This window comes from Prionailurus viverrinus, chromosome E3, assembly GCF_022837055.1.
Source record: "Prionailurus viverrinus isolate Anna chromosome E3, UM_Priviv_1.0, whole genome shotgun sequence".
NCBI lineage: Eukaryota > Metazoa > Chordata > Mammalia > Carnivora > Felidae > Prionailurus > Prionailurus viverrinus.
The window spans coordinates 34,772,581-34,794,679 of NC_062576.1; the positions used below are offsets into that span (position 1 = coordinate 34,772,581).

Here is a 22,099-nt window from a genome sequence, read left to right on the forward strand (position 1 = left end):
CTCGTGGGGCTCTGTTTTGAGGACTCATTATTCACATATCCTGTTGTGATTCGCGACTCGGTTTAATTACGGCAATTTTATCAGGGAGGGTTTTGTGTCGGAACCTCCGGAAATGGGAAGAGCTCAAAGGCTATGCATCTTGAACCACTCACCGCGCACAAATCACCGGGGTCTTGTCAAGGAGCAGAATCCGCGTCAGGCCTGGGGCTGGGGCTGCTGCCACCGGTGGCCAGGGAAACTTGCCGCGGGAAAGCGTGGAGAGTGTGGGCTCCGAGCCCGACGCTGCCATTTGGCAGCTCTGTGATGTCGGAAAGGTGGCTTAACTGCTCTGAACTCCAGACTTCTCATGTCAAGTGGGGATCACTCCTGCCCTCTAGGGTCTTTGTAAGGCTTAGAGACGATGCGTGTGAATCTCCTTCCCACTCCCAGAGGGGAGGGTGAGACTCATTCATGGACGTTCAGCTGAGATCCGTCTTTTTTTCCTAAACAAGCTAACATTCTCCCTGATCCAGATCTCTGACCCTCAGCGCTGCCGCCCTGGGGGCCGTCCTATGCATTACAGGACGTTAGCAGCATCCCTGACTGGTAGCACCCACCTCCCGGAGTTGTGACCACCAAAACCTTTGCAAACACTGCCAAGGGCCCCTGGAGGTAACAATGTCTGCAACTGGGAAACCCTCTCCCCAGCCACAGTTCCTATTAATTGTTCATTCGACAGTTTGTGTTGAGTACGTACTTTGGGCCAGACTGTGTGCCAGAAACATGTGGATATTTAAGCCAGATAGGGCCCTGACCTGTGGACATTTTTTCTGTTTAGAGCCGATGTCTTCTCAACTGTTCGGTGGATGTAACCAGACTACTAATGTCACGTCCTGGCTGGGAGGATGAGGTGAGTTAATCTGGTGTCCGAATGGAGCCGGAGAGATGCCAGGAGCAATCTGGGCTGTGGGGCAGGCAGGGAGGCGCACATGCTGGGCCCGGGGTCCAGGCCTGCAGGAGCAGCAATACGGGAACGGGATGTGCAGGGAGGGCCCAGGCAGCAGGAAGTGGGACTGGACCGGAAGGAGGAGGAGGGGGAGATGGTGGGAATGGTCGTAAAGCAACAGGAAGGGGTGGAGACAGGAGGGCCAAAGAGCAAAACATAAAAAATCAGACGGAGATGTGCTCCTGTGATACAAGCCGAGCAGGGAGCCCCAGGGCAGGAGGGGAAGGAGCCGGGCTGTGGGAGGGAAGGCTGTGATGCAGATCATGGCACGGACCCCGGGGCAGCCACACAGGGCGGGGAAGAGCGGCTCTTTCTGTTCTGGGCTCCCACGATTTTGGTTACAAAGAGTTAAAACAGAAAATAAAGGTCACTTGGCCAGCTCCTGCCGCCTCCTCTGAATGGGCGTACCCAGAGGGACAGGAACGGATCACAGGCAGCCTTGGAAGGAAATGAGGTTGCTTTGCCTCACTCTGCGTGGTGTTTTTGCCGCCAGTGTGGCGTGGACATTAAACACATCTGTGAGCAGGTGACAGAGGGGGGCACTAAATGCCCCGGGCCGGGCCCTGGGTCCCCTGCCCCCCAGGAGCCCTCCAAGTAGTCCACTCAAGTGGAATCCAGTTGCAAATGTTGATTCCAAGCCAGCTCGCAGCTCGCGACACGGCCCTGGAGTGCGCATGATGAGCTGGCCGCACGGAAAACACGGGCAACGACACGACTTCCAGCCCAGAGCAAGAACGCTCTCCGGCTGCTGCTGGGAGGCAGCAACGGCCCCCAGAAAACAGTCTTGAGGCCTGTAACGTACACCTGCCACATTTTTAAAACGATAAAATCTCAAGCACATCACTTTGTGAGCTTTTGATTTTATTAGAGATGTACTCTAAGAACAGTCGAGAAGCCATGCTTGGGGATGCGGTGGGTCACATCACCGGTTCCACAAAGATCTTCCAGAGCTCCTGCAGCAAACAGAGAAAGCGGGGGTTCCTGAGGGGCGCAAAGGAGACCTCGCGATGTCAGAGAGGCAAGTGATTCACCACGGAGGACAGCACACAGCACACGAGCTGCCCTAAGGGTGGGGAGCGCCTCCTGATTCTGTCGCTCTGCCTCGCCACGGGAGAGCGAGGAGCTGGACAAACGAGAGGACGTCACACAATCAAGATGGGCCAGAAGAGGGTCAGCCAGCCACCGCTTTCCCGTTTGGGGAGCTCTTAAGTGCCATGCCCCGTGGCTGCTGACTGTCCGGGCCGCGTGCCTCTCCTCCGACCGCGGGCAGGTGGAGAAGGTGCAAACACACAAACTCCTGGTGGAAACCCGGCGTCCTCGCGGGCAGAGGACGGTTGGCCGTCTGTGGGGGGCGGCCCGGAGGCAGCGGAGCCAGAAACACAAGGTGGCTCCTCGCGTGCGGCAACCACACGGATTCAGCGCCGTGCTTGCTGGGCGGGCTCCCTGTTGGCCCTCCTCCCCCCTGTCCTCCTCAGAACTACACCTGGTCTCCACGCACCCGGAGAAGGGGCACCCACAGCCAATAGGCAAGGAGAACAAAAGAGATTAATCCCGGACCTTTGGACTGCAGCTCCCAGTTACGTAAGTGATTATTATCAAGGGTAATTTTGACTTCTCAGATTTCCTCCATGAGGGGGGGTTTAAAGCTGTAACAGGAAGCAGCTGGGCCCCAGCTCCGTGGCTGCCTGGCGGGGTGACTTACCTGGTCTCGGCATCAACTGAGGCTGGGGAGGAAGGAGCTCAGCCCGGTACCCGGCCCGTGTACCGCTACTGGGAGGCTTCCTCAGAGGCCTAGTCTGATGGACCCAGCGGGCCTGGTGGGAAGGGCCACTGGCCATTAGACAAGCCTGCCCAGTCTGGGAGGCCAGCCCATGTCCATGGCGAAGGTGTGGCCTCCAGCACTGAGAACTCCAGCACTCCTGCATCGAGAACCCCACCACGTGCCCCCCGGCGGACTTCCTGCACCCCAGCCGCCTCCTGTGCTTGGCCCACTTCCTCTGCAGCAGGAACTGCCCGCAGGGAAAGAGCGCCCTGTAAGTCCAGGGCGACAGACGGCCCGCAGGCCCACGTGCAGACACGGTGGCCCCTCAGGATGGGGAGACCCCAGCGCCGTCTTTGGTGCTAGCCGCCCCTCTGCCCCGGCAGCACCGGGGTGCGGCACCCGCGTGTGGGGGCCCTGGGTCCGCGGCGTCGCGCACGGCAGTGACAGCCTGCACCTACCAGCTGCTGGATGCGCTCGTAAACCAGGAGCTGCGGGAAGGAGGCCTCTACCCGCTCAACCGCGAAGCGCAGCCGGCCGTCCGCGAGCCCCTCCAGCCGCCGCAGCCAGGAGCGGAAGTGGTCGTACGCCTCGCATGTGACGTCCAGGTGTCTGAGTGTGAAGTTCAGCCTGCAAACAGGCAGGTGACACACACTCGCCTCGCCTTCCCGCCGCCTCCCCGACCGCACTCCCCACCGGTGGATCTTCACTGCGCGCCTACTGGTGCTGAGCACTGGGCGCGCTTCCTTCCCGAATCTGCAGGGGAGCCCAGGAGGTGGTTCCACTTCACAGACGCGGGAACCGGGGCTCAGGGAAGTCGAGTCAGGTGCCTGAGATACCACCGCCTGACAGACGGGCCCCGCCCTGGACTTCAAAGTGGAGCAGGAGGCAGACACTGAACCGCGGGCTGGCTTCCCCACTTCCCCAGCACAGAATATGCGCGTGGGGTGCCCCCGGCTGCACATGTGACCAAAGGACGAAGGGCAGGGGCCTCAGAGCAGTGGGCGCCGAAGGCTGCCGGGAGGGGGTGGGCCAGGGCCACTTCAAATGGGTCCTTCCAGAGCCCTCCCAGCCCAGCTGCTCGGCCATTTCTCCACCCCAACCTGCAACACGATGCATCCTGAAACTCAAATTCTTTGCCTCTTTCCCTTTGCTCCCCCACATCTTTTACTAAGAAGAATTTCCAACAGTGTGATGGATGGCCCCACTTGCACCACCACCAGCTCACAGCCGCTGAGGCCCCTCGCACACCCAGAATGGATTATTAAATGGCTAAGGCCAGCCACCACAGCATTTCTCCCGCGAAGATGGACACAAGCATCTCAAAAACATAAAGCCTCTTCTGTTTCTTTGGTTCACCTAAAACAAATCTAATGATAATTCTTTATCATTCCAACATTCAGTCGGGGTTCAACTTTTCCTGACGGTCTCGCGTTCTCCCTGGGTGGTCTATAAAACCAGTCTCCAAATGAGATCCACATGCTGTCAGTGGTCACGTGTGCCTCAAAGGGGCTCCTCGACATTTTAGGTATGAACGATATGCCCAGATGGATGGTGTGGACACAGCCATGGTCATTTCCATAGGGCGGATTTCTAGATGCCAGACTGCTGGCTCACTAAGTACGTTTGGTTTCACGGCTTTTTTTTTTCTTTTTAATATTTTATTTTTAGGCAATCTCTGCACCCAACATGGAGCTCGAACTCACAACCCTGAGATCAAGAGTGGCAGGCTCCATTGACTGAGCCAGCCAGGCACCCAAGTTTTATGGCTTTTGCTACATATCCTGAATTGCCTTCAGAAAAGTTGTGGGCTAGGGGCCCCTGGGTGGCTCAGCTGGTTGCGTGTCCAACTTCGGCTCAGGTCATGAGCTCACGGTTCGTGAGTTCAAGCCCCACATCGGGCTGGTGGCTGTCAGCACGGAGCCTGCTTCCGACCCTCTGTCCCTCGCTCTCTGCCCCTCGCCTGCTTGCGCTCTCTCAAAAACAAATACACATTAAAAAAAAAAAAGGACAAGTTATGGTCTACCACATGATCGGAGAAAACCGTGTGAAAGGTGTCTGCTTCTACCATGAAATGCCACTCCCTCAGCGGGAGCCCCAGGGCTTCCGGGTGGAGGGGTCCGTCTGCATCGGGGGAGGACAGACGGACAGAGGCCTGGGGTGCTGAGGAGACAGACGGCATCCTGGAGGGGACGTTCAGAGAGATAGGCCCTGGACAGCGTGGTGGCCACGTGTCCATGGTGCAGCTACGTTCAAGGGCTTGTCTGCTCGCAGACCAGCGTGACAGGCTCCCTGGCGCCCCTCAGCCTTCCTCTCCACCGGCAGGGCGGGGGCGGCCGCAGGCACACACAGGGCCGGGGGATGACACGAGGTCACGTGTGGGAGGGCAGCACGGGCTGGCACACAGCAGGGGCTCCGTGCGTGCGCGTCGGGACGGCGCGGACAGGAGCGCACTCCAAGGGGGGCGCGGAGCTCACCGCTTCTCCACAGACAGAATGGCCGTGCAGGCGTTCTGCAGCTTGTGAGCGAGGCGGGACAGGGTTTTAAACAGAGCGTCGGTTAGGTCATCATCGTAAAACACTGCGGGGAAGGAAACGGGCATGAGGGGAAAACCCACCACCACGGGCAGATCTGCCCCTGGGAGGACCCCCGGCACTGCACCGAGTCCCTAGAAACGTGCCCCCGCGACGGTGCTCAGGCTGGAAACCGCAGGCGGGCACGGCGGGCGCCTGGGGGCTGGGAGGGCTCTGCGGAGGAGGGGCGGGGGTACCGCTGCGACCGGGACGCCTCACCTTCGGCCGCAAGCAGGATGGTGGTGTGGCTGTACAGGTCGGAGACATCCTCCTGCGACCAGCTGAAGGGGACCTCCGGGTCTGTGAAAGAGGAGAGGCCACTCTGTGCACGGCCCTTCCCCCGTGGGCCAGCCGGGAACGGCGGGCACCAGCAGGCAGGGCTGCACCCAGCAATGGCACGCGTGGCTGCCAGGGGTCTGCCTCCCCACCGAGGGGCGGGCACTGCTGCCCCATGGACTGCTGTGCGGCCCTGAGGAGGGTGCTTCCCCTCCCAGGGCATCACACAGGAGTGGGCGTTACTAGACATGCCCTCAAGGGCGGCTGGGGAGCTCTGGGGCTATGGGCAGACCCTCGACACGCAATGACTCTCCCACCTGACACCTGACGGGAAAGGACACTTTACACACAGCAGGCAGTTCACACAAGCATGTAGGTCTGACACAGCCCAGGTGATCAATTCAGAAAACTCCCCCACCGGGGGGCCCTGCCCTTAGGACAGGACAGAATGCCGTGTGCGAGGCTGCTTCCCAGCCCTGGGCAGGTGCTCAGCCCTGAGCGCCAGGCCTCACCTGTAGCTCAGGGGCCACTGTGCCTACTATATGGGGACGCTCCCAGTCTGAGTGACAGAGCAGGTGGAAGGTGCCAGGAGCGGCCATCATCAGCCAACGGAGAGAAGGGGCCGTGGGCCAAGGGGCTGTGGCACAGCCGGGAGCCTGCAGCTCAGCCCAGGCCACAGGGAGCTAGGACAAGCGGCCGTGAGTCCGCTGGGACGGGGGTGGGGGACGCACCTGTGCACAGGTCGTCGCGGAGCCAGTCCAGTTCTTTGACCTTAACCACACCGCCTGCAAGAGCAAAACCAGGCAGAACGTCCAGACTCTAGTAACAGTCGGGGAAGAAGATAAGCCTTCCCATTCTACGCCGAAATCCCTCCATCCCGCCAGCACGGAGCGCCAAGCATCAGGTCTGGCACCGGACACGGGGAATACAAAGGTGTATGAGATGTGTCCCTGTCCTCGGGGACCGGCAGCCCAGGAGAGACTGGCGGGTGGGCACACACCAACAAGGCAGGGGTCAGGGCACTGTGATGAGGACAAGCCGAGCACAGGAGGAGAGAGGAGCTCAGGTGTCAGGCGGGGGTGTCAGGGAAGGCTCCAAAGAAGGTGAGTCACACCTGCCCCTCCCCTTCCACCCTTGTTGACTAGGCATTCAGACAAACAATGTGATGGGGATCAGGCAGGCCCCGTGGCCCAGCAGGGTGTCACCCAGTCACACACAGGTCAAAATGCAGTGGTTCAAGGCGAAGCCAGGCTCTGATAGGGAGCTGGGACCTCCTGATAGGGAGCTGGGACCTCGTCTGGAGGTCTGAGCATGATTAGGGGCAGCAGCACGAAGGGCCGGGGTCGGCGGGGGGAGCCTCAGACAGGCCAGGGTGACCAGAACGGAGGGAGCCCTGTGAGGCAGGCATTGCAGACGGCAAGGCCAGACCTCAGTGAGATCTGGGACAAGCAGAGGGGTCCCGGATCCACAAGCAGTGGAAGACCTGGAGGGCCTGAGGCCCATGGGCTGGAGCGGCCGGACAGTGGGAGAGCGCCCCCAGCTGCTCGGGAAGGGTCTGCATGTACAGTCAGAGGAGGGTGGCCGCTGCTTCCGTCACATGAACTGGATTCTGCGGGTGGTGCGGGGGGGAGGACGATGGTCTGGGCAGAGGGAGGAATTTGTGACATGAGTGCCCTGCTTGCCAGTGAGGCAGTCAGTGGAAAAGGGAGGGGAGCAGGCAGGGGCCAGACCACGAGGGCTGAGAGGCAGAGGGGCTCAGACTTCACCCTTGAAGCTTTTTCAGAGGGGACTTAAGGGGTCAGGCTTCCATCGTCACTCTAGATGCTTCCCGGAGGACACCTTGGGCGGGCCACACAAGGAGCTGGGAGACCAGGTGAGGGCCACTGTGATGTCCAGAAGGGAGCGAGCTGAAGCAGGACATGGCAGGGGATGTGGGGAGGAGGACAGGGCGCGACGACGCAGTCATCAGACGTGAAGCTCTGGGAAGCCAGGCCCATCTCCCAGTGTCACAGTACAAGGTGCTTGTCCCACCTGCCAGAGAACCCTCCCCCCAGCTGGAAGACCCACCGGGCCTCACCTCCAGCAGCAGTCAGGTGGCCATTGAGGGCAATATTTCGCTGGCACATGGCCAGGAGATCTGCGCCGACATCTGGAACAACAGAACGGCAGGCCATAAGACCCCAGCCGTCACCACACTGTCATCCCCCGGTTTCTGCCTGGAGAGAGCTGGGACGACAGCATGACTGCAGAGAGGCACCAGACGAAGAGGAGAGCATCTCCCGCGTGCGCACTGCCACGGTTCAGTGTGATCCCCTGGAGGCTCTTCTCGATGACCTTTCCCTTAGGGAAGAGTTGACGGTGCTGGTGGGGACGGACTCTGTGCGCGCTCCAGAGGGAAGGGGTGAGGGCTCGCAATGCGGTTAGTGCGTGTGACACAGACACGGGTGTTTGGATGTGACGAATCGAGACACACAGCGGGTTCCAACGAGCCGCGGGTGCCCTCCCGTGCATGACTCGCCGTCACGGCTGCATGCGTCCCGGGCCTCCCACTGCTCTGACCAGGTGGTGTCTCTCACCATTTCAGCAGAACCCAGGCACAGTCAGTGCATCCATCCCTGATGGGCATGGGGTGTGGGCATTTTACCAAAACCCCTAACATGCGTCAGGAGAACACACGTGTGGAAGGCACCGAAGGCCGTGTGGTGACGCCTGCCTGGCCTACGGTTGTGGACGCCCAGACTCTGTCCCATCACTCACTGTGGACTCAAGGAACGTGCAGAGCCTGGTTGTGGGGGAAGTGCCCTGCTCGGCACAGGGACACATCTGTCCCTTTCCCTGGGCCACTGGCTCAAGGGACTACTGCACACACCAGTCCAGCGGCTTGTCAGTGTTTAGGGCAGTTCTTGTCCAAATAGATCTCGTGTGGGATTCTGACACAGAAAATGGGACAGAAGAGAGCAGCTTTGGCCGAGGGGGCGTGGTGGTAGACCAGAGGCCTGGGGCTGGCCCCCAATTATCCCTCTGCCAGCTGCTGAGGGAGCTCTCACATCTCTGCTCCGTGGAAAACTCTGTTCCATGAACCACCAGCGCCCTCCCCACGCCCCACATGACAGTAGCTGTGTGTATGACCTGGGGCCGGCCACCCAACCTTAGCCTTAGTCTGCCCACCTGGACAGACTAGTGCCCGGCTCCCTGGCGAATGCCCGGGCTCACTTTGAAGGTACAAGCAGGTGCAGAAGCATGCGAGAGGCCGTGCAAACTGCAGCGTGCTGTCTAGAGGCAAGCTCTCTTCTCTGTGCTAGGAAACCTCCCTCTCAGGGGTAAGACAGCTTGGTCACGTCCTGCAGCTGGGCACCAGGCACAGGGCAGAGCACCCGCGAGTGGCATTATGGCCTGACTCTGAGAAGCGCTTGCTGGCAGCCGACACGACCCAGTGATGGAGCAAAGGGGGGGGCTGCCCTGCGGACTCCCGGCAGTGGCTGATGCAGAGTATCTGCCAGGCGTGCCCCGTCCCAGGCGACCCCCAACCTCCCTTTCCTGTCTCAGAAGCAAAAGATGGGCACCATGAGCAGGTGGCCGGGTGTCAACGAGATGCAGACCAAAGCAGCAGATGCCCCTTCCCGCCTAGCAGATGTGGAAGATGTCAGGCACAAGGACACTAGCTGATGAGCTACTGCCCTCTTACGAACTGGTTCCTACTCTCTGAAAGGGTGTGTGGGCCAGCGGGGAGCCGAGAGCACTGCTCCCGCATCGAGCTGCCGGCGTCATCGCCGAACTACGGTTAAGTAAGACGTCATCACTGCGGGGAGGGGAGTGAGGGCTACACGGCATTTGCTGTAATATTTTCGCAGTTTCCATGCCGGTATAATATTATTGCAAGATAAAACAGTGAAAGAGAAATCCCTTGGCAATGTGTAGCAAAAGCTTACAAAGGGTCACGCCTGCTTCTAGGAGTCCAGCCTGAGGACTATGAGACAACGCGGCACAAACGTGCTCGCCACGGTGCAACGGACAACTGTGAAAAACACAAACAAACAAAAAAGACCAAAACGCATGGCAACCACCAAAATGCCCAGAGATAAATATTACCTGGTCATTAAAAGTCATACTTATAAATAATTTCTAATGACTTTGGAAAATGCTTTTGGAAAAACGTTTTTCAACATTTTTGGCAACACACAGCACAGAATACACAGTCTGATCTCAGCTACTGTCTGGGAGTAGGTACGCTCCAAAAAACCCACAAAACCACACACACAAAAAAAAACCACAAGGGAAAAAACTGTGTAATGATCGCAAAGCTCCTTGCAGACAGCAACTTCATCTGTTCTATTCACTCCTGGATCTCCTGCATCTAAGACCCTGTCTGGCATATTGCCGGCCAGAGCTCCATAAATTGCACACTGTTGAATGGATCTGGGGTTGGTAACAAAATGAGTAAATTGTATCTGCTGCCCTAGAAAGCTTCCACAACACGTAGGCAAGATTTTCACAACCAAGATAAAAACGATAAACCCGTTTTCAAGCCTTATAAAAGGTACGCTCCTCCCTGTTTTCTGAGACATCTGCTCTTTCCCAGGGTGATGGGGTGTGAGAGGAGGTTTCAGGGGGGTAGCTGGTGCCTCCTGGAGTGAGGGGTCCTGCACCGTGGGTGTGGCCGGAGGGTGGAGAAAGCAGCAGAATGGGATGGCAAAATCAACAGCGGGCCAAGGCCCAATTCCCAGCCGCTCCTCCCTTTCTGATAGCACGCTCCCTGCGAAGAGACGACGTCCCCACAGCCCGAGGTAGCGGGCTTACCTGTACAATATACCGTGCGTGCCACGGTGGCTGCGATGATGCTGGCCAGCCCCGTGCCCGCCCCGAGCTCCAGCACGGTGCGGCCCTGGAAGAGGTCCCGCTGAAAGAGGATGTAGTCTGCCAGGAGCAGGGCGCCCCGCCACACCTGGAGGAGACACGGACCAGGAATGACAGGGGACGTGAGGCTCCGGGGAGACCCCACAGGGCCACAGGAAGTGGATGGGGCCTACCCACCTGCTTGCCAACATCCTCCAGGGGGGTGGCCATGGTGTGCTCTGGACAGGATGGAGACCAAAAGAGAAAGGGCCACTGTGAAAATGCAGACGGACAGAACACAGACAGACGAGGCGCATGGCATCTGCAAACACGGCCAGATGGGCACTGAAGTTGGGCGTTCTAGAGAGTGGCAGAAACACAGGCCACGCAGCAGTCGGGGCGGAAGCGGGTGGGTGAGCATCACTCACAGTGCAGGCCCTGAGGCTGCTCAGAAAAAAGGGTGTCTGGGACCCACAGCCTGAAGACTAGGGTCACCGTGGGTCGTGGGCCCACCTCGTCAAACACGCACACGGCACTTCATGATGCTCGATAACTACATGTTACATTACAACATACTTCTGTTGTCCTGATCAACTGTAAGCTGGTAGGAGTCACAACGCATTCCAAGTACTTTCTTTTTAAAATTTTTTTTAACATTTATTTATTTTTGAGACAGAGAGAGACAGAGCATGAACAGGGGAGGGTCAGAGAAAGAGGGAGACACAGAATCTGAAACAGGTTCCAGGCTCAGAGCTGTCAGCACAGAGCCCGACGTGGGGCTCGAACTCACGGACCGCGAGATCATGACCTGAGCCGAAGTCGGCCACTTAACTGACTGAGCCACCCAGGTGCCCCATTAATTTTTAAATTTTTAAAAATTTATTTATTTTTCAGGGGGAGAGAGAGAGAGAGAGAGAGAGAGAGAGAGAGAAAGAGCGAGCACAAGCGGGGGAGGGGCAGAGAGAGAGGGAGACACAGAATCCGAAGGAGGCTCCAGGCTCTGAGCTGTCAGCACAAAGCCCGACGCAGGGCTCGAACCCACGGACCGTGAGATCATGACCTGAGCCGAAGTCGGACGCTTAACAGACTGAGCAACCCAGGCACCCCTCTAAGTATTTTCTTACACTTCCAACCACACCAGAAGTCAACAATGTAACTTGGAGCTTATATCCTTTCTTAGGTGAACTATGATAAGAAGTCTTCTCAAGCGCAAAATATATTCAGCTAAAGTCAGTGGAAGCATGGGGGCGAGGGGGAGAGAACAGAAATTTGAGACCAAAGGGCAAAAGGAAAATGGCAAATACCCTTGCTGTTAATCAGAGCTGGCTGTCGTATTTCTTAAAAATTTTTTTTCAGGTTTATTCATTTTTCAGAGACAGAGAGATAGAGTGTGAGTGGGGGAGGGGCAGAGAGAGAGGGAGACACAGAATCTGAAGCAGGCTCCAGGCTCCGAGCGTTCAGCACAGAGCCTGACTCCCGGATGGCAAGATCATGACCTGAGCTGAAGCTGGACGCTTAACCAACTGAGCCACCCAGGTGCCCCGCGGCTGCTATATTTCTAAGCAAGATGGTGACAGCCACCAGAGGAAAACACACACGGCACGTGCACAGGGGGGCATGCACACAGTGGGGCAGCTCCGTGTGACCACCAGCCTTGCACAGATCAGACCACACGCTCACAACAGGAGCAGGGACCAAGGCCCACAGGGATGTGTCCCCACGTGCCCTCTGTGAGGGTCTGCCCGAGGAGGTGAGGGGGTCCCCACGTTCTCAGAGTGCCGGCATCTCAGGGAGTCCCGTGAAAGCCGAGAGCCGTGCATACGAGCAGGGTCCAGAACAGAAGGCAACCTCTCTCGTGCTCAATCAAAGCGGCAGCCACCTTTCCCCGGGCCAGGGGGGAGACCGGTCGTGTGCGCTCCTCCTGAGAACCGGGGCCGCTGCTCTGTGGGCTTTTCCAGGGTAAATCTGACCCAAGATTTTTGCCCGAGGTGCAGACTTAAAATCTGATCCCTGAATGCATGACTGACGCACTGCCTGGTGGCACCTTGGCTGGACAGGATACTGGTGGTTCGGGAGAGGCCACGTCTAGCCCCGACACGCACCCTTCAGGACTTCAGGCCACCAAAGCCCAACACGTACCCACCCACCAACAACAGAGTCCCTTCACTGAACACTGACTGGACAGATGCCCCCTGAGCCAGGCCAGGGGCCACCGAGGTTGTACCTGATCCTGACAACAGCCCTGTGAAGTAGCCATCACCACCCCACCTACAGACGAACACACTGAGGCCAATGCACGGCACTGTGGTTGTAAAAGTTATGGAAAAAGCACCTTTTCTCTGAACCGGGCACCATGCCAAACGCTCTGAGAGCAATCTCTCATTTCACCCTCAAAACCACCAGGGGAATGGGCTTGGGTGCTATCTCACAGATGAGGAAAGGAGGCTGACAGAGGCGAAGCGGACGGCCTGAGGTCAGAGCTAGTAAGTGGCGGGCGTGCGGTTGGACCCAAAAGGGTGCCCAGGGATGCGGTGTAAAGAACAATGGGCAGGGGACCCCTCTGGCAGGCTGAAGAACCTGGAACTGAGAGTGGCAGGGAAGAGGCTTCCCCGGGGTCCTGTTTCTGCAGCCCTGCTCCAGACCCTCGGTGTCGGCTGCCCCCGGCCTGTCCCCTCCCCAGTCTTCGCACCCCCACCACGCACCATCCCCTGGGTGCGGCCCGTCTTTCCTCCCGTGGGCCTCCTCCCATGCTGAGGACTATGCCCATGAGAAACTGGGCTTAGCAGACGGGCTGAGACAAAGTTTCAGAGTCTGGTCTATGTCTCTAGACCTGTGAGAACCTCCCTCTCTCTCAGCCAGCCTCCCTCCCTGCACTCAGAGCAGACCCCAGGGACTAAAGCTAACGATCTGACCAGGCACTGTGCTAAGAGCTCTTTGCGAGCCATCTCCTCGTTCTTCACAACTAGAAGTGGTTACACCCATCTTACAGATGAGGAAATAGAGTTTGGAGAGATTAAGGGAACGTGGCCAAGGGAAGAGGCATGGGCGTCAGAAGCTGACAGCCTGAGTTCCAGCCCTGCCTCTTCCTCCTCTCTTTGGGTCTCAGTTTATCTATAAAGCAGAGAAAATGGCCATAATTTACTTTGAACCTTGGGTCTGTGGATTCCTAGCAGGTCCATGGATAAAGTTTTTAAGTTTTTGACAATCCCTTGAAATGACCTGGAAACCATTCTCTTTCCGTATTTTTTAATCGGCTTCTGAGATGCGTCCACACCCTGAAAAAAATGACTTGGTTTATGGCTCAGAGGAAAAGGGTGGTCAGGAGACAGACATCAGCTTAGCATCCGCTCTGTACCAGGCCCCGTACAGACACTTACTGGGCATTATTTATTACATTATTATCAAAAGGCAGTATCCTGGACTCTGTTTTATAAGTGCAAAAACAGGCTCCGGGTGTGCAAGACACTTGTCAAAGATCACTGGGCTTGTGAGGGTGGTGGGGGGTCAAAGCCCAGCTCTGCCGGTTGCCAGAGTCCAAGACCTGGTCCCTTACGTCACAGTTGGAACAAGAGGTTACTGCTGGAAGCTAATTTAATTGCCTTGCACTCCCCTCCCTCGGGGCAGGTAGGACTGAATGACACTTGCTGAAAGGAAGGGACCCCGCCATGAGGTCAGTGAGATGGACTGGCCGGGAACCTGGCCATACACTGGCCCTTAGCTGTGGGACTTTGTTCTCAGTTTGCAAGATGGTAAATTCTCAGCATGTTAAACACACACGCACGCCAGAGGCCGAACCCTCAGTATGAACAACCAAGTTGGCCACTCTCTGCTCAGGGAAGCCAATTAAGTGACGAGTGAGAGCAAAATGAGCCATCATGGCATTCCCCCCAACCCCCCTGCCAACAGCTCCCCAGAACAGAACTTTCCAGTGTTCGGATCATGTGACATTGAGTAAGAACATAGGCTGTGGTGTAGACAGACCTAAGTGGGATTCGTCATCCTGCCACTGACTGGCTGTGTGACCTGGGGCAAGTACCTCAACCTCTCTGGGCCTCAAATCTCACATCTGTGAAATGAGCATGCTCACCCCTGGAAAGGCTGTGAAGAATAGAGGTAATCCATGGAAAACACGGAGTAGGGTTCTGGTGTGAATTACACATCACCCCCAACGGAACGGTCTAGAACAGTCGGCCTTGTACCAAGCAGACACTCAGCAACTATGAGTCGTATGGCTGCGCGGATGGAGAAGAGCTGCTCTGCTTCTGAGAGGGCCCTAACTGACCCTCCGGCCCCAACCTGCACCGTTGCCAGGGGTTGTGGGACCCTGGATCTCAATGAACAGACTCAATTCAGAGTCCTTTTCCCCCAAAACAAGCAGTGTTGGGGTGGCAAGAGGCCTGGCTGTGGAGATGGACGGCGTGGATTCAGAACCTCCTCACTGCCCCCCAGCTGCATGGCCTCAGCTTGTCACCTCCTATCTGTACACTCCCCCTGACCCTCGGAGCAGGGCTGTCAAGACTCCTTTTTACGAAGTGACGCAGATAAAATGTCTAAACACAACAGGTGTTTAACATCAGTGGCTCACTTCCGGCCCCAGCTCCCTACCGCTCCTGGTGTTTCTAATGTGCCCGCTTCCAAGATCTGAAATCCTGGTGTCATCAAGCCCCTGTGCCCAGCGGTGACCACGTGATGCTGCCCTGCACGCCTGCCAGAACTCATTCCGGCCCTTCTCCTGCCATGTCACCGCCTCCCCTTTCCCAGCTGGCCTCTAGCTCCCAGGCCGTCTGATTAGCCCACAAGCCTCCTCCACATTAATTCTGGTCCACCTCCTTCTCCCCCCCTGCCATGCTCCAGCTCCAGAATCTCCCATGGCTCCCTGTTGCTGGCCAAGTTTTCCACAAACTCTACCCTGACCCATGGTCCCAGCACACTGAGTTGGATCAGAACATCGACGCAAGAGGGGTAAAAGCAGGGCTCCCTGGAGGAGGCGATGGCTAAGCTGATACATATAACAACTAGCAATGTGTTAAGAAAGCAAAGGCTGGGGGCAGGCTCTCCAAGAGGGAGGTGGAGCAGAGCAGAGGTCCGCAGCAAGAAAGCGTATAGAGGGGTGTGCGGTGAGCACAGCCATGTCAGACAGGGCCTTGCGAGCTATGCCCAGTGGCCTGGACTGTACCCTGGGGGCAGTGGGGAGGGGACCTGTGTGTCCTGAACAGCTCCCCCTACTGGCAGCGGCACCACCTGCTCTCAGTTTCCGCGGAGCTGGCTCTGGTCCCTTGTCTGGTCCTACTGCACCCAGACTTGGGCCTGCACACAGAGCCCCCCACACACAGCCCACGCCCTGGGCCGTGATCAGCACTGCGGTGCGACCCACAGCGCAAACCGGACCTGCATTTACCTATTCTGACGATATCCCGGGGGCTGCTCTCTCGTGCTCCATCTGCCAGTGGGTCCTCTTCCTCCTGCGTTAGAATCGTGGGATGTACCTTGTCTCTCAGAGGCCCTGCTGGCTCGGGGTCCGAAGCAGTCGGTGGTCTCCTCTCCACGTCCAAATCCCCGTCTTCGTCCAGCCGAGTTCCCAGCCCCAACTGGCTGGTGGCGTCACTGTGGCCACTCCCCGGAGGGGGCCTGGCACTGCCCGGCCCGGATGGCGGCGTCTCCTCGGCGAGAAGAGCGCCATGACCATCACCCTCGGCCCCTGAGTCTGTCCGAGAGTCTCGGTTCCACAGAAGCTTGAACTGGGACAGGAAAACTGAAAGGCAAGACGAACACAAAAGGAAAGTGTCTCCAAGCTGTCTCCTCCTTCCAGAAAATCTTATTTCCACCCAGAGTTTTAAACGCCAGATGGAGGCATCCCAATGCCTGCAGCAAAGGCCCGCTGGACGCAGCCCAGATGCTGGGGCCACTGAGAGCAGCTACCATGTGATGAGCGTCTCCCGTGAAAACACTTAGCTCTCATTATCTTAGCCCTCCCTGTTGCTATGAAGACAGTGGCACCAGCTCCATTTTTCAAATGGGGAAACTGAGGCTTAGAGAAATTAAGTGGGTTGACAAGGCCCCACAGCTTTGGACATGGCTGAGGCAAGACTCAAACCCAGTCTGCTCATTCCTAAACTGATGCCCTTCACACTACACTGTTCCACCTCTTAAGATCTGGAGGACAGGGGGGCTTGGGTGACTCTGCTGGTTAAGTGTCCGACTTTGGCTCAGGTCATCATCTCATGGTTTATGCGTTTGAGCCCCACGTCAGGCTCTGTGCTGACAGCTCGGAGCCTGGAGCCTGCTTCGGATTCTGTGTCTCCCTCTCTCTCTGCCCCTCCCCTGATTGTGCTCTGTCTCTCTCTCAAAAATAAATACACATTAAAAAAAAAAAAAATCTGGAGGATGGGACAAGGACACCAAGTAGCCGCCCCCATCTGGTGGCTAGAGAGTTACTGGGACAAGTTTCAGTAAGAGCACAGGTTCCAGAGAGGGGGGCTGGAGGCAGGGGTGCAAGCCCTCCACCCCCCTAGGCTGTCTGACCCCAGGCCAGTCACCGATCTGTTCTGAGTCCCAGGCTCCTGAGTTCAGGATCCACATGGGACACAAAGAAAGGAGAGCACTACAGAGGCACCTTGGTGGCTCAGTCAGATGAGCATCCAACTTGGGCTCAGGTCATGATCTTACAGTTTGTGAGTTCAAGCCCCACGTTGGGCTCTGGGCTGACAGCTTAGAGCTGGAGTCTGCTTCTGCTTCTGTGTCTCCCTCTCTCTCTGCCCCAATGCACTTGCATTTTGTTTCTGTCTCTCTCAAAAATAAATAAACATAAAAATAAAAAAAGAAAGGGGAGCACTGCACCCAAGGACAGGCTAATACAGGGAAATCAAAGCCAGGGAGGGTGGTCAGGAAGGACCTGTGTGAGGTGACATGTGGAGTCAGGGCTGGGAGGGAAGAACCTTCTGGGTAGAAAACCGGTGAGAGCCAAGGCACTGAGGAAGTCCATGCAGTGCATAAAAGATGGAAAGGAGCAGAGAATGATCAGTGTGGACACACAGGCAAGGGCTGGGTCAGGCTGGGCCACATGGGCCGGGCTAAAGAGTTGATTGTATTCTAAGAGCAAGAGGGAGTCACTGGAGGGTCTACATCAGGTCGCTGATGTGATATGCATTTTCAAAAGATCCCCTTGGCTTTGGGGGAGAGGAGCAGGAGGAAGGTGTGCAGAGCAAAGCCAGGGAGCCCGGGTGGGAGGAGCTGGAGGCGAACAAGTGATGCAGGGGGCTGAAGAAGGGGGTCAGAATGCCTTGGTGGGGGTGCCACTGGGAGCCCCAGCCTGTCTCCCTCCTGGACCATGGGCTCCCTGAGGGCAGGGCTTGGCTCATCCCCTACTGCACTCCCAGCATCAAGTCCTGGTGCCTCTCCCCCTCCACAAAGTAGGTGCTCAGGAAAGCACAGTTTACTCCATGAAAGAGGGCGCTTAAGTGGAGTGAGGTCGTGCACCCCAATGTTTATAGCAGTACTATCGACAACAGCCTAAGTATGGAAAAGAGCCCAAATGCCCATCAATGGATGAATGGCTAAAGAAGATGTGGTACACGTACGTGTACACACACACACACACACACACACACACACACACACACACGTACAATGGAGTATTACTCGGCAATCAAAAAGAATGAAATCTTGCCATGTACAACTACATGGATGGAACTGGAGGGTATTATGCTCAGTGAAATTAGTCAGAGAGAGACAAAAATCCTATGACTTCACTCATATGAGGACTTTAAGAGACAAAACAGGTGAACATAAGGGAAGGGAAACAAAAATAATATAAAAACAGGGAGGGGGACAAAACAGAAGAGACTCTTAAATATGGAGGATAAACAGAGGGTTACTGGAGGGGTTGTGAGAGGGGGGATGGGCTAAATGGGTAAGGGGCATTAAGGAATCTACCCCTGAAATCATTGTTGCACTATACGCTAACTAACTTGGAGATAAATTAAAAAAACAAAATTAAAAAAAAAAAAGTGGAGTGAGGTTGGGGTGCCTGGGTGGCTCAGTTGGTTGAGCACCTTAACTCTTGATTTTGGCTCAGGTCATCTCAGTTTGTGGGATCTGGCCCCGTGTTGGGCTCTGTGCTTACAGTGTGGAGCCTGCTCGGGATTCTCTCTCTCTGTCCGTCCCTCCCGGCTCACACACTCTCTCACTCTCTCTCTCTCTCTCTCTCTCTCTCTCACTCACTCAATAAATAAACGCTTGGGAAAAAAAAAAAAAAAAAGAATTGGAGTGAAAACAGCTGAACGATCCAATCTTCCCAATCTTCTCCCCAAAGAGAGGAGTAGGAGAAAACAAACAAAACAGGGTCCACAGGGTGCTGGGCCCCTCCGCACGCACCCGGGTCTTACCAGGCTGCCCCATGCCGTTCAGCCGCACCATGAGGTGTCTGTGGTTCGGGGTGTAGAGGTGGACGTCTGACAGCACAGTGTCACTTTTGAAGGTGACCTCGTCCATGGCCAGGGTGGGGGCCAGCTACCATGGCCGGGCTCCACGGGAATCATGGGACAGGAGCACCTGGAAGGCAAGATCAGGTCCTCAGGATGGCAGGTCTCAAAGGGGAACAGTGTAAATACTTAAATAGCTTTGCATTACCCCAGGAGAAAATGCTTCCTTTTGTAATTCTCTTCATTTTTCCTAAAGGAGAAAGTCTCAGGGCCTTTGCAAGGGCCTTCGCGAGGGAAAAGATTCCAGCTAGAATTGTTTTATTTTGTTTGCACTGTGTTCGCACAGTAATCTTTTATTTATGGCAAGGGATCCGAATTTCCATGTATACTGATATCCTTCCCTTTTAATTTCCAACTCTTCTACTGTGAAAATTTTCAAACAGACTAGAAAGCTGAGGGCATAGCATGATAAACAGGCATATACCCGCTGCTTAGATCCAATGATCATCAACACCTTGTCATAGGAGGTCAAATGATCTACTGGGGTTTTTGCCCTCCTGAACTGAGAGTAAATTCTAGATACTTTACCTCTAAATTCCTCTACAGCGTCTGTCTCCTAACACATGTTCTTACATTACCACAAGACCATTAGCAGATCTAAGATGATTAATTCCTTTGTATTATTTAAAACTCCATCCATAGTCAACTATCCCCATTTCTCATGCAAATGTTTTTCTTAGCTGGTTTTGCCTAAAACAGTATTGGATTTATAAAGTCAATTCAATTCGCGCTTTGCATTTATTTTCTCTTTACTTCTTTTTTTATTCTAGAGGTTGACCCTAGCTGTCCAAATGCCCTTCGTTGCTTTGAAACTTTCTTTTTAAATTTAAAAAAGAAAAAAAAAAAAAAGAGTAGATGCAAAGGAAAAGCAACCAAGGGGCACTCACTATACAGGTGATATGTAGATAGAGGAAATTATGCAGGTTAACACAGCAACAACTGAAGTCTGGAAAACCACGCCTGAGGCAAAGTGGCCAGAAGAGAAAGGCTCCCCCTCCAAACCGAGTGGTCCGCCTCATCAAAAAGCATCAAGCAGACCCACGTCTACACCCCAGTCTCCCACCTCGTGGTGATGAGACCTGGGGGAAATTGCGTCACCCATCTGGACCTGCTTCTCCAGCTATATTCTCACTGTGCAGGGGTCCTGGGGCATAAAGCACTGAGCATTGTCGGTGGTCCACAGCTGTTAGTTCCTTGTCCTGGGGGTGGTTTCAGGCCTTTGGCCCAAACCTGCCCATAACCCCCGACAGGACTGTTCCTTACCTGGCTTAGGTGTGTGCACTAGCTGTGTGTGTTAGGCATGTCCTGAAACCTCTCAGGCCTCCATTCCCTCAACTGGAAAACGGGATGATAACACAGGCTCTCCTTGCAATCTGAAGGCATGTACTGTCACAATCTGAGCACGTGTAACAGAAGTTCCTCGGTTTAAGGACTTGACGTGGGGGAGCCGAAGTTTCACAAAAATTTCCAAAAGTTGTTTCGTGAAAAAGCTGACACCTTGTTAAATTAGTCTCTATGCTGGTTCTTCCCACATGACAGTGTAAGCCAGGACAGAGCCAAGTGGGCTGTGAAGGGAGGCTGTGAAGCTCATAAAATGATGCATGATTTCATGATGCCATTGGAAGTTATGGAGGAGACATGCCCCATCCTCAGGCAGAAGCACTCAGCCAATGAGCACTGGAAAAGTTAGGCTGGATCCCAAAAAAGGACCGAAAGTCTTAAAGGTAGATGTGGCTCTCCCAGCACTGAAAGATGTCCTGGGGGAAACTGAGGACTTCCACCTATAGTTTTGGAAGAAAAAAAAAAAAGATCCTCTGTGACGATGTTGTGAAAAGTCAAACTTGAACCAAAGGATGCTGTTTCCTGCCATAGTGCCATTTTGTTGGAAAAATGACATCCCACAAAGGAGCGTAATATTACAATTACACATCAGCTTTTCTTAAAGACAGACCAAAATAATACTCATATTCTTAAATGCTAGTTGAATTTTCGGTTTTAAAAGCCGAATTACCCAGGCTTCCTGGAAATGTGCCCTACAACTGAGAACCAGGAAGTGGAACCCTTTAAAGGGCTTCTTCTAGAATCAGTTATGGGGGAATAGATGTGTCTTGTACATACCTTGGGGCTTGTGTGAGGATTAAACGAGACGAGGATCAGTTTTAAGGTTTGGGTCAAATAAAGAACAAGAGTAAGTATCAGTCATTATAGCAATAATCGTAGTTCTTGACGAGCGTGCTTGGAGATGGAGAAAGGCAACAAGTTTTTCCATTTGGGAACAGCTGACTCGGAGTATCTGTCTGGGAATGCTACAAATGGATGTGCCTCGACCCGCTCTCCTCACTGGAGAGGAGGGAAAGGGCACCCGCACTGCAGATGGGATCCCCTCCGACTTCCTTGGGGCTGCAGGTTCATCCCGCAGCACCTGCTGACAAGTGTGTCCTTGGCTCTTAAAAGCTGTAAGGGCTAGACTAAGACGCCGTCATGGTTTCTACGGCGGTTCCCCAGTCAGGGTTACCCCCCAAAGCAGTTTGCTTTCTCTGACAGTAGGTGGCCAGGCGTGGGATAATACAGACCAGGGGTGAAGACGGGGAAGCTGGAGGGGCCACCGCCGAGAGTTGGGGTCACGGGCCCCAGAGACCTCCTCCTCCCCCGGGGCTCTTTCCGTCCTGCCTCCTCCCTGAACCCCTTTCAAAAGTCATAGTTCGGCCTCGCTCTCCCTTCTTAATCCGGAACCGAGGGGGCTACTTGGGCCCGGGACAGAAACTCACATGACCAAGAGGGCTCCTTCTCCCTACACCCTTGCTCGGAAGGGAACAGAGACCGAGCGGACTTGGGCTTTAGGTCCATGGGAGCCCGGTCTCGAGGCCAGGCTCGCTGCCAGGAGGCTCCCTGCACTCCCCGCATCCGGCCGCCTCTCCCAGGAACTTACCCGCCGCGAGTACCAGGACGGAGTCCGGCTGAGACTTCTCAACCCCGGGCTCAGGCGGCCGCCATAGTAGGCGGCCTGCGCAGGCGCGGCCCCGCCTCCTCCGCGCGCGTCGGCGGGCGCCACGCCGTAACCACGCCCACCTGCTAGAGCTGCCCGGGCGAGGACTCTTTAACAGGAAGCTGGTGGCCCTTGGTCCCTAGTACTTTGTCCCTTCTTCCATTCAGGAGGCCTGACACAGACCTGCTATGTTAGGCCATGAGGGTC

At 55.7% G+C, this 22,099-nt stretch overlaps 1 protein-coding gene across 4 annotated transcripts; it reads right to left on the minus strand.

The window, feature by feature from the left end:
- Nucleotides 1-1,829: 1,829 nt before the first annotated feature.
- Nucleotides 1,830-21,922, minus strand: METTL22 (methyltransferase 22, Kin17 lysine). 4 transcript variants are annotated; one of them, XM_047838915.1, is made up of 13 exons: nucleotides 21,836-21,914; nucleotides 20,170-20,687; nucleotides 18,811-18,976; nucleotides 15,825-16,178; nucleotides 10,625-10,665; nucleotides 10,391-10,535; nucleotides 7,671-7,742; nucleotides 6,325-6,378; nucleotides 5,537-5,617; nucleotides 5,222-5,324; nucleotides 3,206-3,374; nucleotides 2,688-2,799; nucleotides 1,830-1,938 (listed from the first exon to the last, which is right to left on the minus strand). In XM_047838915.1, the coding sequence occupies exons 3-13, from the start codon at nucleotides 18,914-18,916 to the stop codon at nucleotides 1,850-1,852; spliced, it is 1,326 nt and encodes a 441-aa protein (XP_047694871.1). In that variant the 5' UTR covers nucleotides 18,917-18,976; nucleotides 20,170-20,687; nucleotides 21,836-21,914; the 3' UTR covers nucleotides 1,830-1,849. The 4 variants fall into 4 exon arrangements, with proteins under 4 accessions (XP_047694871.1, XP_047694873.1, XP_047694874.1 ...); XM_047838917.1 differs by lacking the exon at nucleotides 20,170-20,687 and having other exon boundaries at nucleotides 21,836-21,922; XM_047838918.1 differs by lacking the exon at nucleotides 2,688-2,799.
- Nucleotides 21,923-22,099: the final 177 nt, after the last annotated feature.